Source organism: Oculina patagonica, chromosome 2, assembly GCF_052425735.1.
Source record: "Oculina patagonica isolate OP01 chromosome 2, crgOcupat, whole genome shotgun sequence".
NCBI classification, from domain to species: Eukaryota; Metazoa; Cnidaria; class Anthozoa; order Scleractinia; family Oculinidae; genus Oculina; species Oculina patagonica.
In genome coordinates, this window is record NC_135759.1 from 46,132,486 (window position 1) to 46,148,978 (window position 16,493).

Genomic DNA, 16,493 nt, shown 5'->3' on the forward strand with positions numbered 1-16,493 from the left:
GAGATCTCAGCCGTTTTATAAGAAGGACTAACAGAGCTGCACTCTAGCAGAGCCTGGGTGCCATAGGCAACTTTTTTTTTTTTTTTCATTGGGTGACTTGTTGTATAACAGTGCAATCGCGAAAGCCTTTAAGAGCTGGGCAAGATTTCTTACAAAAGAGCCTTTAGGCACCCCGTAATAGGCCTTATGCATGATAACGTCATAAGTTCAAACTTCACCACCAAGCCTCTTTTTTACGCAAATTATTCGCAACTTTTCGCCACTTTCATGCATTTTTTACGTAGAAATTCTTTTCATCTTTGCTGCTTTGGGAATTCGTAGCCAGGTTGACGTAATCAAGCATAAGGGCTATTATTCTAAGAGCACAGCTTTGACTAAGCATAAACAGAGATGTCCTCTGATTGGTTAAATTTCAGTTGCCTTTGGAGGGGCCTGTTACTGACCCAACGTTGGGCGAGAGAAGGTGAAATTCAAATAAACAAAGACAAAACTAAAACTAAGCTAGTTTGAAGCAGGTAATTGCATGGCTGAAGTAGAATGTAGCTGGTATGTGATTCGGTTTTAGTAAACAGTGACGATACTTGATGTTTAACAGTTTTTCCCTTTATTTATGTAACAGGATACTGTTGTTTTATTTACAAAAGAATACAAAAGAATACAAAAGTGTCAACATAGTTCATATACACCAAACTAAGATAGCATTGAGAAATTCTACTTTGTCCGTCGAATTTCGTTCTCATTTATTTACAACTTTCTGCTACGAAGCGGCTTCATAGGCAAACCTAGAACAGGGAGAGTGAGGGCAAGGAGAGATAAAGAGGAAGCATGTGAAGCGATGGGATTATCTCCTCTCTCCCGCCTGTCCTTCTCTCCAATCTCCGCACGCTTTATCGCTCTAGCGGCACTTGCAAGGCAAGAGAGAATAGTAACAGGTATTTCAAATATTTTTTGCAACTGGCAATTATACAGACTTGTCTGATATATTTTTAAATATAGGAATTGAGTGTTGCCTGGAAGCTTCATTGCTTCGGTGTTATACAAATGAAGTTAATCCCCGGCGGAGGTTGCAGAATACCCCAGGGGTTTAGATCGTCCAACCACTTGGGTAAATCTTGGCCTCTTCTTCAGCTTCTCTTCTGAGCTCAGGAATTTTTGAGCATCGGGCGACCTGACAAAATTAAAAAAAAGGAAATTAAATTCGGAATAATAACAAAACTAGTGAGTCCCCTGCAAAGGCAGTTTCTTTTAACAAGAGATGATGCTAATGTCACTAACATTCAAATTTAAGCTTCGTAAGATCGAATGTAATGAGGCTGGCTATTAACGATTTTTTTAGTCACAAAATTCGCTTCAGGTTTTAAGCCCAACCGTGTTATCTTTTACTCTGACGTGATGAACAAACAAACAATTGAGCATTTGGAAAGGTTTTTTCACTTTTTCAGCCCACTACTCTTTTTAGCTAATAATTGGCCAAATCAAGTGAAACCGATCAAAAAATTGATGTCAAAAATTCACCGCGCATCACTGCAATTGTATGAACACTACTTACATTTTTACACGGCTGATAGCATCTGACATTTCTTTCGTCTTTTTATGATTATTCCCTAATGTCGCACTCAGCATGTTGTAGCCCTGCAACGAGAACATCTGCATTTTAAATTTCCTGAGAAAAGAAAAACTAAACTGGAAAAGTGAAGATCATAAAATATATGGAATGTGGGATTTTCAAGGTAGGCTGGGTGGTATAACCTTTGTCAGCCATTTCAATGCTTGTTCTGTTTTTCCTTGCTTGAGTCTGATGCTACCCAGCATCTGATATGAAGCAGCCGCCTGCTCACTGGGGTCGCCATACAGCTCTACTTTAGCTTCTGCCACTGACCTCTGAAGAGACACCGCATCCTCAAGACTGCCGTCACGGACTAACAGACGGCTTAGCTCATCCTGAGTGGAACAATTGGAAGGACACCAGCATTATTGGTATTATTACTCTAAAACAGAGTAGCCAATACCTGTAGTGCACCATTATTACAGCTGCAGTACCAGATCAATGTGTTTTCACGCGTTTTGTTGAGGCAAAATTCTAATATCAATCTGATTCTATATAAAGTCAGGAACATGTGCTTTATTGGTATCGAGGTAAACTTTCTTCTTTTATAACAGTCGCTCGTTAAATTACAAAATGCTTTACATTTTCTATTCAAAGCACTACCAAACTGACGTTATATCCTACTACAAGGCCAGCCCCAGATTTCAATCTACGATACAGAGGTGTCTATTTATCTACCATAACGTTAAAAACTAGTTGTACCTATCGGTAAGTGCCAACGAGCGAAATACTCATGTTTGTTCATAAGAACAGATATTGAATGGTTTTTGATAGAACTATATTTGAAATGACCAAAATATGGTAAATTGTATTTTATAGGAAAATCCATTACCTGACGAGGGAATTCCACGTTAAATTTCACGCGAAAAACCGATATCGGTTTTTCAAGTGAAATTTAACGTGGAATTCACGAGTCAGGTAATAGATTTTCCTTGAATCGCATAGCCTTTTTAGAGTAAAAAAGAAAACCAAATTTCTTTTTTTGTTTTGGCTGAATGTTGCAATTTTTAACGCGCGCTCAGGAAGCCATTCAAGAAATTCTTAAAAATCAAATCCCAAAATCAAAACTGCTAAGATGCTTTTTTAAAAATAATTTTCAGTAATCAGAGACAGTAATGCACGGGTCAGATTTCAGTCTCGCATGCGAAGTGTCATGTTCAGTTACGCAAAACTTGAAAAATGTGAACAGAAAACAAAACTTGAACGGTCAAGGATTATTTGGAGACAAAATTTTTATTCAAGTTAACATTACATTTGCCGTTTGAAGCAAAAAACTTTTGACTTTCTTGTGTGTATGACATGCAGTAATTTTAGTGAGCGTCGCTTTGTATTGAGGTTATTCCTACGCGGAGCGAAAATGCGTGCCAAATAAAATATAAACGGTATTTGATTCGGAATAAATCATCGGTCAAACAATTACAAAAACACAATCGAGACTAAAAGGAAGCATTTACCCGTCAGCATTCTCAAAAGTCAAGAAACTCTTTTTGAAGTCAACAGTCCGCTTTTGATTTTCATGTCTCTCTTCGATCGTAAATCAAAGGACTCCAAAGTCGAAAGATTATTTCATCGCTTTGAAGACCTTGATGTTCATTTTTTCGGCGGTCGAATATTCTGTAGGGTATTCTCTTTCGATTTATAATTCCCTAAAGGTGTATTTATCGGTAAAGGGATGAATGACCACATTGATAATTTTAACAGCGAGCCGCGTGGACGCCATTTTGGTCATTTGCTCTCTAGCAAGGAGTGAGAGACTGGGAACCAGTTGGGAAGAACAATACAACCCAAATATGGGGTTTACTTACACCCAAATATGGTAAAAAAAAAAGTCCCTTACGCAGAACTTAAGATTTTCTCTGCCTATACACTCATACGCACACGGCTCTATGATTCTGCCGCCTCAACAGCCTCGCCTCTTGGCTCGGCTGTCTCGTTGGCAACAATGACTGTACTTTTTCAGCCAGAAATATGTAACGAACCCAGTATACAGTTTTTTCATTCTATTTTTAATGGGTGGGATAATTTTTTATATTTTTAATAGCATATACTTAAGTGTATTTTAATTTTAGTCCTACGTTTTATACATGAGCCTCTGGCTCGGACATTGAAATTGTATTGTATTGTATTGTAACTAACAACTGTACTATATTGTGGCCCGCAAATCGCAGCGTCTAAATAAAAGAAATATCCGCTGCACAGGGTAAACGCACATTTGGCTCACTTCCTCCCTGCAAAAAGATACCCAACATGAAAAGGCATAGAAGTTAGATTACAACAAACGAGTACTAGCAAACAAACCTGAGCCTTGATAGTTGAGTTGTGATAAGGACCTCTGTGTTTCATGTACAAAGTAATGGCATCTTCAAGGTATTGCTTTGCTTTGTGTTGGTTGTCATCGTCATTCATGTAACCAGAAGCCACAACAAATGATGAATCTGCCACTTCCACTGAATCTTCTCCAAATCTGTCACACAATGCAGAAATATAGTTTTATTAAGGAATTTACCCAGAATTATCGCAGACATGATTCCTTGAACTGGTCATTTCCAAGCAATAAATAAATATACGAATGAAAACCGCGGGAACAATTTTATGAACCTGCAGACTACTTGGACGTTTTGTTTGCAGACATCTTTTACAAATAATATACCTTGCTTTACTGAGATCATGAGCTTGTAATAATAGCTTCGTAGCCCTTTCATGGCTGGATGCATCACCCTGGCTGCTTTCTGCGCGTGCAAGACATTGATAAATTGGAATCAGCTCTTTGCTGTCTTCTCCATAGTATTTCTGAGCAACTTCTAATGCCTGCAATGAAGAAAATGAAAATCAGTGAACTAGAAAAGAAGAAATTGGTCCGGGTAAGAAGGCAAATATTTAGAAATAGAGAAATCATTGTAAGATTTAGGGAGAACAGATAGTTACATGTCACGGTACATACAGAATGCCTTTCCATGATCTTTTGACTCTTGTGATGTTTTTACCTCATACAGCTTTGATGTATGGCGATTGACTTAGTTTTTAATAGGCTGTTCTTAATTTATAGTTACATTTTTTTTTTGATGATGTATGGCGATTGACTTAGTTTTTAATAGGCTGTTCTTAATTTATAGTTACATTTTTTTTGATGATGTATGGCGATTGACTTAGTTTTTAATAGGCTGTTCTTAATTTATAGTTACATTTTTCTTTTCATTTTACTATTTATTCATACCATATTTTTATATCTTAGTGCATTTTAAATACAACTGGAGTACTTGTCGTCATCACCTGTAAATCAACAATACGAATGATTACAAAGTACCTCTTGTTTAATACCTTTTCAAAAGACTCCAGAGCATATCCAGTTTTATGTGCTTTCAGGCTGACACGGCCAAGTGACATCAATATTTGAAGCCTTCTTTCTGGGTCCTGATGTTTGAATCCCAGTTCCTCTCTTTCTTTTGATACTAGTTCTGCTTTCTTTAAACTGTGCTCTGCTTTCTGAGTGCTGTGAAAAATGGAGAGACTTTCTTGAAATAAATTATTTAACAAGCTACATGTACTGTAAAATCAGAGGTCTGGGTGTTAAGAATGGGCACATCATTTATAACCATGCTGGGTTTTGCAGTGCAGGATTTACTTTAATAACAATCTCTTATATTTTACGTTGACAGCAGCTGTGAGTGCTACAGTTGGCATCTAGTTCATACAACTCTCCAAAACACTACAGTAGATTTGTACTTACTTTTTCATGGCAATGTGAGCCTGTCCCATAATGAGATAAATCAACTCCATGACAGGTAACACATCAGATTTATCATAAACCTGTCTTCCTTGCTGTTTGGCTGCATCTGCTGCAAGCAATACATCACGAGCGTTCCCAGCATGAAGTAGAGCTTGTTGAGCTAAACCTTAACAACATGTAAAAAAAATTAATAATCAATTAATTTCATGTACAGGTGCTGTATTATTTCATCATTTAAAACCAACACATGAAACTATTAATATCCTACTGCTGGGCAATCCTATAGAACCTTCTACCGGGAGAGTGCCGCAATGCAATTTCCCTAAGGAGTTTTAAAAAATTACCATGCGCTGGATGCAATTACCGGTAAAGACATTGATTTTTATAAGGCAACCTCTACTACAAGAATTTTTAGCATTTTTTATCTTTCTATCGCTAAAATATCTGTGTAATTTAAGTTTGGTATTTTTACCTTAGTTTTTACTTTATTTATACATGGCCCCATGATTGAGTGATTGATTGAATGATTAATTGAAGTACCTGAAAAAGCTATAAAAGCCCACTGTACCACCGTATGGCAAAGTTATCAATGACAATAGTCACAGTTGCATTACTTTGAAAAGTTTAATTTTACAGCTTTTAACAAAAGTCAGTGATGCAACTGACAACTGCAGTCAAAATTCACTGTTCAATAAACATTAACACTGCAGTTATTGTACCACCAATCAAGGTGTTATTTCAATAGCCACAGTACAACCTTACCTTGTGATGACCCAATATAAAGACCATCTTTTTAACAACCACTTTCCTTTGGTCGCAAAGAAAGCACAGTATGTTGGTACATCTTGAAAAAATTAGCCTAATTTTTTTACAATTATTTTATCCTAACAACCCTTGTTTAGTTCTGTGTTTTACCTTGGAAAACTATTAATACAAATGTATGCTATACATGTATGTCTACACCATTAATGTGCACATCCCTGTAAATTTTGGTAGCCCGTAAGTGGTCTTGAGAGGATTCTACTGTCAGGGCTGCAAATACGGTAACAGTCGGTCATCGGACATTGGCTGACCAAAATTTGCTCATGTCCGACGAAATGTCAAGTGTGGTCGGACATAATGTCCGGACAATTTTTCGATCGTAAATCATTTTAGGGCAACAATGAATAAAATTTAACCTTTTGTTTTTGGTAATGTTCGATCAAAATTTTGTTCTGTCCGACCAAGAAGGTGTCTTAGTAGGAAAAAACGTCCTTTCAAGTGAAAAAAAATATTTGCAGCCCTGTACTGTACATAATAAGAATGCATACTAATCATAACTTGCTTTGCTGTTACTCACCTCTTTGTTCAAGATATGCCTGTGACAGCTTGGAATAAGCTTTGGCCAGCTTCCAGTGATTATCTCCATACATGATTCTAGTCAATGCTACACAACGCACACGATCATACACAGCTCTCTCATCTCCCATACTGGCAAATTCCCGTGCTTGTCTTCTGTAGTTTTTTAACAATACCTCAGGTGGGGCTAAACCTGATTAAAGTGAACATATTACATAACCGATGTAAGTTTTAAGGATAAAAAAAGTTACATGGCTCTTCGGTGCCTGCGTTTTAATATGAATATCTATTTTCTACATCACTCCCATTGAGGCTTGCATCATAGTTTGTAGAGGAACTATGCTTGCATTTGTGACGAGATGGTGCAGACAAAATAACCTGCAATTATAATTGTAAACCAAAAAGGAGGGAACGAAGAAAAATTTGCTATGTTTCAGGCTGGCTATGTTTATTGGGTTTTCAGTGAAATTCGAACTCTGAAATTTAATCCTCAACCAACGGTTTATGCTTTTTGCTGCTGTCAATCATCTTAACGGACCTTTTGGGAAACAGACGTTCACTTCAACTGGGTCAAAAGGTCATGTCTCTTGATTGTGATTGGTAAATTTCGATCCATTTTGTTTGTTCATGTTTTTCATGGTTCATTAGCTGTCGCCATAATTATGATTGACGGCAGCGAAAAGCGCAATCATTAGTTGGATTTTCAAAGTTCACATTTCACTGAAAACCGCAATAAATCAGCCAAATCATGACAATTACAACAGAACCTTCAATTCGTCAAACAGCAGCTTCATGTAAAAACAAAAAACTACTTTTAACAGTTGTTGTTGTTTCACAAGAGATTTTTTTGTTTTTTGCAGGATATCATAACAATAATTTTTAAAAATAATTATAACAATCTTTATTCAGGGCACTCGCACCACAAATGTGGTATTCTGTGATTGGCTGCAACAAAAGTGCTGTCTTATAGCCCAGGGCTAGTTGAATGATTTGCTGTGTTAGCATGTTTTTATCAAGGGTTACCCAACAGACAAGCAACATTGGTTTTTTTTTCTGTTGACAAACCTCAGAAATGAGTGTGTAGCAGACAGTTCAAGAAGGAAAGTGAAGCAATTTTTTCTTTAGGTAACATGACAAAGAAAATCAAAGTGACCTATGTCAAAGTTTTTAAGTAATGTTTAATAAATGAGCAGCAGTGTTTTATCAAGTTTAAAACACGAGGCGCAGTCGAGTGTTTTAGACTTGATAAAACACGAACTGCTAAAAATCTTCTGATGTAGATCAACACATTCTTGCACTAATATTTAGATTTGGGGTTATTTTGGCCTAGAAAATTGGACGTAAAGTTTAGCCGTGCCTTTATCAGATATAAAGACACTCATTAAACATTAATTTCTTTTGTATTTTCTTTATGAATTATTAATGAGTTTTTTAAATGATAAATTATTTGCTGACATTAAAGTTATTAACATGCTCTTTGAAAGCATGACACACTAACCCCGAACATAATCTGCAGAGTTATCGCCATCTTCTCCATGATCAGATTCCTCTGAAGAGGAATATCTGTGGCGCACTGAAATTCCTATCTGTTTGGGACTGCTGTTTGATGCTGATGGAATATGTATAACCTCTGGAATGACATTTCTCTGTTGTCCTGTTCAAAACGTTAACAATTTATCACTGTTACCAATAAATTAGCTCACCTTACTTGTGCAGTGGCTGAAACTTTCAAGAGGCCACAATGGTTGAGCTCAAAACATTATGTTAAAACAGACATTATTACCTAAAACACAATAATTAATAAAAATGCAAAAAGTTATCCCCTCAATAAAATTTAGGTGTAAATCTGCAATCAAACGCGACATCTCAGGGTGAACAGAGAAAAAGTATGACAATATGTGTTGGGATCATGGTGCATGTCCAAAAAAGTTTTAAAGTGCTTCCAATTAAATAACAGAGGTGTTCATTCTCCCATTAGTGTTATCACCTGTTGTATTAGTCCCAGGGGGTACTGGGAATTTCAAATGATGGGGATGATCGAATGGGGGAAAAATTCAAGACCCAAAAAAATCCCGAGGGCTTACAACGTAACCCAAAAAAATCCCTTGATCAAAAATTAACCCCTCAAAAATCAATGTTCAGTAAAACACGTTTGTTTGTATGCGGAGCTCCACAGCGGCCCGAAGGGCCGCAGAGCGGAGCCCCATACCCATAGAAAATTCACAGAAATAGGAAAACCATGAACTTGAGTTTTCATGGTCATCATGGCTAGCGGCATGGCTCGCGGGCGCGTACGTACGGCGTACGTACGGTGTTGCGCACTTCAGAAATAGATAAACCCTCATCTATTTGTTACTGGGCATCCAAGTTATGGTCAATTGACAGCTGTCAATACAAGGTATCCGCTGACCAGTATCACGTGATCATATCGCGGGCTCAGGTGTATAACTCTTCGAGGTAACGCGTTTTTATAAAGTTTACCGCTTACCGAAAAATGGTTTTTTTATTGGATTGCGGGCTCATTAACTATCTTTTATGCCTACAGTCAGTGAATTCAGATATTTTAATAAAGGGCAAAGTAAATTACCGGGGAGCTCCGCTTTTAGGCTTGGCTAAATCTATTTATACTTTATTCGCAGAACTAAGCAGCCAAATTACAACCACAAATCTTTAGATTGTTTTAAATACCCCAAAACATCCTTACTTAAATCTAAAAAATATTTGCCAAATTTTCCTACCTTAAAAAATCCCAGAATCGAAAATTTCGAGCCCAAAATCCTGTCACTAGAAAACCCGAGTACCCCCCCCCCCCTTCCCCTGGGGTATTAGTTAATATGCGTGTTAATAAACCAATCAGATTCAAGAATCTTCAGTTGTTGCACAATTTTATAAGAATTCTTATAATTAATTTATGGGGAATAATATTTACAGTTTTTTTCCGAAAAATGTCATTGAAGCAAAAGAATAATTAAAACCACACCTGAATGATGGAGTTCTTCGCTGTCACTTGCAGTGTCGGTTCTGCTAAGACTCGCGTCGCTTTCTGTACGAACAGCAGCTGAAGGCACTACTAGTTCCATCTATAAATTTGATTGTCATACTTTGAAACGCATTTCATTCTTCACGAAACTTAAAGAGAAGATTGAGATTATCATAATGAACTTATAAGTGTTGAATCTCTGCTAAAATCTCTTCATAACACAGCGAACCTGCAGAAAAAAATGAAGCTAAAACTTTGCAACCTTTAGGGCAGGCTGACCAGCGCCATTTTCAATGTTTTCTGATCGCGCAATGCAAATCGGGAACGTGGCTTGTCGTCGTCATAGTAACTAACATCCGCCATTTTGACGAGCCAAGTCTGTGAAAGAGAAATCTCTAAACTTTGTTTGAAAATCCAGAGATATGCCTCAACCAGAGGAGCCCATTTATTGTTCACAACAAATCAATATTCCTCCAGAATTGCCAGACATTCTTAAACAGTTCACCAAAGCTGCCATTCGTACACAACCCAAGGATGTTTTGCAGTGGGCCTACGCGTAAGTTCATAAAATATTTGCTGTCTTGTTTTCTTACGTTTGTTACCGTTTATCTCAATTGTTGTTTTGACTTGTCATGATTTGGAATAATAAACTGAGAGAGGACGTTTAAAAACAGAAGAGATGATGCGTCTTCTTAAACTCTTGTCGTTAGAAACAGCGCATCTCGGCGATCTTGTGAGTCCTCATTATTTTTTGGTATCAGTTCATTCCACAAGCAGTCGAATTAAATATCGACCTCGGTATCACATTTTTTGCAACGATATGACCGTACACAACGAAGGATGTGGTAGATGGTAACAGTAATGAAGGAGTTATAAATCTCATCCAAGAGGGAGTAGCACAACTGCAGCTCACTTTTTGGTCACCATTTGAAAATGTGCTGCCTCAGAAAAGATACCCCTTACACCCCACACAAGGAGAAGAGAAGGCACCTCCCCTGGAACCCAATGAAATCCATTAGCACTCATTCTCAGAGAGAACTAATACTAATGGCTGGAATCGGGGGGGTGTCCACGATGGAATTACCTGTGAATTTTGATTGGCTGTGAATGCCCTGAGGGACTACCGGTACCTTGTTTTGCCTGTCATCAGAAATTTGAGAGTTGTAATCTGTCTGTCAGATGTCACATCACAAAGTGTTGTAAACATTGAAACATGTGCGTTAGACTTGCTTACAAGTCGAGCTCTGTAGCTTCTTCTTGTAGATGTGATTGAAGAGAAATCGGCGAATTACGGCCACCTCGCCACCAGGGAGACTCGCCACTAACCAACTCGCCACCAAGCAAAGACGCCCGCCACCAAGCCGAAGACGCCTCGCCACCAACGATTGACTAAGAAATAAATTAAGTAAAGAAGTCGAAGTGAACTAGCTTTTTAGTGACGATTATTTAAGTTAAGCATCTTATGGTCGATCGAGGAGAATGAAACTTCTAGCGAACACAATTTCAAAACTAGTCGAGGGAACTGAGCTATCTACCCTATCTACGACGAAACTTACTTTCGTAATTCGACAAACGTGAATTAGTTGGCTCTTCTAGGGCTAGCCGTCCTCTAACAAATAAAAAGCGTAAACCGTTGTTTGAGGATTTAATTTAAGAGTCCTAGAACAGCCACTTCACTTCGAGTCAACAGAAACTTGAATTATTTTGAAGTCGCTAGAACGGGAGTTTATCATTGGCAAGTTTTAAAACTAAACAGCCAATTTTCCTTCACTTATTTACCTTCGAGTCTATTGAGATAATATTTACTATAACAGCTAATTCTCCATGATCAATACTCGACCAATTTGGTTTCATTTTAGTATCGAAATCGTTGTTGGTGGCGAGGCGTCTTTGCTTGGTGGCGAGTTGGTTAGTGGCGAGTCTCCCTGGTGGCAATTATTTGCCGAAAATGCTCAGAGCAAATCGAAACGCTCGGCAAGAAAATTTTTACCGTAAGAGAGAATTTCTCCAAAACGCAAGTAGCCTGAGTATCAGGCTTTTCAACTTGGATAGCTCCATTTCACTGGCATTTGCGTAAAGTGCTAAATAACGAAACCGTCCGATGAACCCGAAGACATGACTGTAGGAGTGAAAAGATTCTTATTGAGGAGAAAAGCTTTATTCGATGCAAGCGAAAGCGCTATTCCAGTAGAAGAAGTTGTTAATGTCATATGCTGTAAATAGTCCAAAACATATGGAACTACTTTGAATTATGATCTTATGTCAAGCTCTTTCCCGATCCCGTAGGCACTATAACTGACACATCTTTTCCGCTGCAGTAAGCATGGATAACTTTTCGCTGATGTTCTCGGGCATCTTTGTAGTTTGCTTTCCGTAAGCCATACCTGATTGCCTTCTCAACTTAACATATGATGACATAATAAAGGAACAAGAACAGAAAAATTAACGAAGCTACCGGTATATTTTTTCATAACATGACAAGAAAGTCTACATGCAACTAACAGATAGCTGGTTTCATCTTTCACGCGTGATTGATCATTATCTTGCGAGGATCTGGTTTGATTGACGTGAACTTGACAATGCTGTTCTCTGATTGGTCAATTCTACTGGAGGAAAATTCCTCCGGTAATTTTGGCATGCTGCAAGTGATAAAAGTTGTTTGCACCGGGGTCTACTACCACCAAACCGGAAACAAGGAGCGAACGACTTTTAGAAAGTCTACATACATGTGCATGTTTGCGGTAGAGCTTTTCAGGTCCTGCTTGTGGGAAGTTTTAACAAACTTGCAGAGCAAGGGTTTCAACGTCGCTTTGAAAAGTGAACAGCGACTAGCATTGCACCACTTTTTTGAAGGAAACAATCCAATGCCAATTTTGCCGACCGGATTTGGCAAAAGTCTGATTTTCTAGCTGTTGGTGCAGATGATGGAGGTGAATAGCAAAAGACAAGGGATAACATTATAACATGCTATGCTAGCTTAATTGTCATTTTGCTGCTTCAAAGCAGGTTCGAAACAGCAGTAAAATATTCACTGAGATTGATCATGGATTTCAGTGGGTTTCTGGGCAGGAACCTTCTCTACTTCTCCCTGCGTGGCCTTCTCGCCCCTTTCAAGTTTGGCATGCCCAAAAATCACATGGGTGCCTGTTATATACGTATATGCAGGTGAGGGGAAGGGATACTCAAGTACGACTCCACCCTTTGCCAAGGTTCAAACCCTTACCCTTTCATATACGTACCATATCTTTTTTGACAGAAAAGGTAACCCTTTCATACACCTTCAGTAAAGAAATGGTACTCCTTTCACATAGCAACAGAAAGGATACTGCATCTTTTTTCTAAATTTTTACTTGCCCCTTGAAATACATGTACTTAGATGAATCAACCATTCGTGGGTCTGTTCAAGATATATTTTGTAAGGCCCTTTTAAATAACCTAAAGGACAGTTTGCCTTACCCATTTCAGTCTATAAATTATCCACTCTTGAAATTCCCATATTTTCCTGGAACCACACAAGTTGCCAATATTTGTTGAAATGTCCCTTTAGTTATAACCATACATTCTGACACTGATTTGGAATTGCAGGTATTTTGATGCACTGTCCAAAGGTGAAACACCCCCAGTTAAAGACCGCCTTGAATTTCAGTTGGGGCAGCCCATGGAAAAACCACTTACTCAAGGACTACTTGCAGTTCTACACAAACAGGTATTGTATTTTTATCCATTTTTATGTGCATGTTTATGTGACATCAAGTAAATAGGCTTATGAATTAAAATAAAAGATGTATATAGCACCATATATATACCGATGGCTCTGAGCGCTCATGGGACTTTACAATAAAATATGGTAGTATTAAAAATGGAATAATAGTATAATTATTTTACATTAAAAATTGACAACAGTGATTATAGTTTGTGTTCAACCTCTGAATATTTTGTTTATTTATTTAAAAAATGTTAAGATTAATTTAATATTTATTTTTCAGCTTGGTGGAAAGCCCATCATAGAGTTGTCATCTTTGGAAGAGAAATGGAAACATCTGTCACTTCCCAAAGGCACCTTGGATGAACTTTTGAGGTAAATAAACCGTGAGCACAGCAGTACAATGTGATTTGTGCATGTATTTTGAATTTTAATGAACAACATTATGCAAATGAAATAGTTTGTTGAACATGAAAATTGATACTATTACCAAGAGATTACATGTAATACCAATATAATTAGATTTTCTTTTGTACTTTGTTGCCTTATCCTACTACATAGATGCTTAAAGTGTGCACTCGGTGAACTTGGTGTGAGCTAAAGACTCAATTTTTTTTCTTAGGATGGGAAGTTTTGCTGAAGAACTCAAGTGGCTTCATTTCCTGGCTCTTGCTTGTAGTGCAATCAGTGAGGTAAACAAGTCCACTTTTGAACACTTGTAGTTCTGAAGGTTTTTTTTTGCTATCATTATCATTGTATGCAGCTTTATAGCCTTGCATTCCTTAGGGTGAATTAGATGCCTTGCACATGACTCAGGTTAGCAGGATGTTTTCTGCTTGAATCTCAGACTTCTGCCTACTGGGGGGTGAGTGAAATGAGTTACAAGGGACAAAGACTATGAATCAATCCATTCCAAATATAAAATGATAAAACTATAAAACAATGACTGTGGTTTAAAGTCAGAATTTTCTGGCCATAAATAAGGGGACAAGCCTGCAAAGATAATTTAAAAGAAAAGGAGACATAAATCAAAATAAAAAATTTGCTCAGGGAACGAAAAGTGGAGCTGATTGAGCTTGAGATCGTAGGCAGTGTCAAAAAATGCAAGTTTTTCTTACAATTTCCTGTGACAGGTTGTGTACAGTTTTGTCAAGTTGCCTTGACAACATCAACATCTTTAACTCTTCTCTCTTTTAGAATCTTACTTTGGCAATGAAGACAGTTTGTGAGATTTTGACAACTGATCTTGAAGGAGGCCCTGCACAGATTCCTTTCTCGCTATTCAAGGAACTGTACACATACCTGGCTGAGATTGATGGTGAAATACCCAAGGAACATGTCGACGCAGTCAATGAACATCTCAGCTATGATGTGTAAGTAGTGTTTGTTTGTTTGCACCACCTTATTTAGCACAGAGTAAGTCAATCATGTCAAAATGCCAGAAGCTAACTGGCATGGAGGCTATTGTCTCTCTCTGAACACCCGAGAAGAGATGTTTGTGTTTGCATTAAAGAGAGGCATCTCTTTAATAATAATAATAATAATAATAATATTTAATACTTATATTGCGTTTTTCTATAAAAATATTAAAAAAAAAATAAAAAAATTTTAAATAAAAAAAAAAAAAAAAAAAAAAAAAAAAAAAAAAAAAAAAAAAATAATAAATATATATAAAAAAAAAAAAAAAAAAAAAAAAAAAAAAAAAAAAAAAAAAAAAAAAAAAAAAAATAAAAAAAAAAAAAAAAATTTGATGGGGAAAAAAACACAACATAACTAGGTGCTCTGCCAAGTACAGCAAAAACAAAAACAATCATCCTCTTAATTACATTGACAAACCAATTATTTTAGGATTTGCTATTACATTTTATATTTTCTTTCAAGGGGAATTGTTTGCTATACTATTGATTCACCTCTATATATAATTCGTGTTTTGGTAGCTGTGAGCACATGGTGGCCGCTTTCATGTAGGAGCTAATGAATGAATGTGTGTCTAAATCATAGTTCGTATTAGACACAATGAAACCATCTATCCCTCTGTGTAAATAAATGTGCAGTATTTAAGTGTTTTTTGCTCTCTTTTTCAGGGAAAAGCAAGAAGGACAAGTTTCTCCTCGCAACTTTATGAGCGACAGTTGTCCACCACTGTCACCAAATGAAAACTCGTGAATCTAGAATATCCTACTGTTCATCGTAAACACATTAACCGGTTTTGTATGTTTCATGTACCATTCAAGAATTCTGTGATATACTTTATGCTGCAGGCCAGGCATCAACTGTACCTAATGTACATATGTTAGAAACAATGGCATAAGTTTTATTAACGTTACTGTCCAAAGTATTGTCGCTACAAAACATAATTTGTATGTATATAGTAAATTCACAGGCAGGCAGCTCTTCAGAATAAGTAGCGTGTTGATAACGCGGTAGTGATTGGCTCTTCTCGATAGAAACCTTGTTAATTGGAAGATTATAGAAAGCGATGGAACAACCTTGTACATATATATTTGTAATCAAGAAACAAATACAATATTTCTGAACTGTTACTGGCATCTGATGATTTATCAGCTTTAAATATGGGGACCTTGTTGGGGTTCCCCCCCCCCCCAACCCTGGGCGAAGCCATTTATTGGTGTTAATTGAGCGGGGCACTGTGACCATGGCATTTATTTAATAAAAACTGTGGCCGCTTGCTAAATATATGCTCTTTACTTCATCACGAGTCCATCTGTGAATAATAAGCTTTTCTCGCGTTCATACCTAGTGTGAGAAAGGAAAGAAGTCCTTATTCCGTTGACGGAAGACCTGCTTGCTGGCTGCTCGTGCGGGCTAGTGAACTATGTCCTGAAATACCCAGCAGCAAGGACTCTCCTCCTTTTCTGTTCCAGTCCTTGTTTAACGTCGTGCCAGCACGCCGCTACCCAAAGCCGGCTTTAGTTTTGTGACTGTTTTATATGAGCACATACACAGCTTCGTCACTTCTGACACAGTTCGCACTCTTACCGTTAGTGTGCTATACGGATAGAGAGGAACACTGATCGAAAACGTAGCCTGTATTAAAGCGCAGACAGTCAAAACCGCCACAGTATCGAAGATTCTGAAACGCAGGCTAGCGTACTTGCAGTGTTGCATGGATCTGAAA

The 16,493-nt window shown here is 37.5% G+C and overlaps 2 protein-coding genes across 3 annotated transcripts; one reads left to right on the plus strand and one right to left on the minus strand.

Annotated features, from left to right (window-relative positions):
- Positions 1 to 581: 581 nt before the first annotated feature.
- On the minus strand, positions 582 to 9,936 carry LOC144644920 (tetratricopeptide repeat protein 23-like). Of its 2 annotated transcripts, XM_078504489.1 has the most exons (11): positions 9,836 to 9,936; positions 9,652 to 9,749; positions 8,170 to 8,325; positions 6,673 to 6,864; positions 5,334 to 5,499; positions 4,925 to 5,096; positions 4,257 to 4,414; positions 3,905 to 4,070; positions 1,750 to 1,941; positions 1,550 to 1,632; positions 582 to 1,168 (listed from the first exon to the last, which is right to left on the minus strand). In XM_078504489.1, coding segments are annotated over exons 1-11 (1,506 nt in total). In that variant the 5' UTR covers positions 9,838 to 9,936; the 3' UTR covers positions 582 to 1,047. The 2 variants fall into 2 exon arrangements, with proteins under 2 accessions (XP_078360615.1, XP_078360614.1); XM_078504488.1 differs by having other exon boundaries at positions 9,652 to 9,923.
- Positions 9,937 to 9,995: 59 nt separating this feature from the next.
- Positions 9,996 to 15,897, plus strand: LOC144644921 (ropporin-1-like protein). Its single transcript, XM_078504490.1, has 6 exons — positions 9,996 to 10,207; positions 13,237 to 13,357; positions 13,638 to 13,729; positions 13,977 to 14,046; positions 14,552 to 14,727; positions 15,439 to 15,897. Exons 1-6 carry the CDS (start codon positions 10,074 to 10,076, stop codon positions 15,518 to 15,520), a joined length of 675 nt encoding a protein of 224 aa, XP_078360616.1. The 5' UTR covers positions 9,996 to 10,073; the 3' UTR covers positions 15,521 to 15,897.
- Positions 15,898 to 16,493: the final 596 nt, after the last annotated feature.

Excerpts from the sequence above, each read along its gene's own strand:
- LOC144644921 (XM_078504490.1), top strand. The coding sequence starts at position 10,074 with ATGCCTCAACCAGAGGAGCCCATTTATTGTTCACAACAAATCAATATT. Across the intron at positions 10,208-13,236 it reads GTTTTGCAGTGGGCCTACGC|GTATTTTGATGCACTGTCCA; the intron begins GTAAGTTCATAA and ends TTGGAATTGCAG. Across the intron at positions 13,358-13,637 it reads TTGCAGTTCTACACAAACAG|CTTGGTGGAAAGCCCATCAT; the intron begins GTATTGTATTTT and ends TTTATTTTTCAG.
- LOC144644920 (XM_078504489.1), bottom strand. Across the intron at positions 5,097-5,333 it reads GCTCACATTGCCATGAAAAA|CACTCAGAAAGCAGAGCACA; the intron begins GTAAGTACAAAT and ends CATTTTTCACAG. Across the intron at positions 4,415-4,924 it reads CTCTGGAGTCTTTTGAAAAG|GCATTAGAAGTTGCTCAGAA; the intron begins GTATTAAACAAG and ends TCTTCATTGCAG.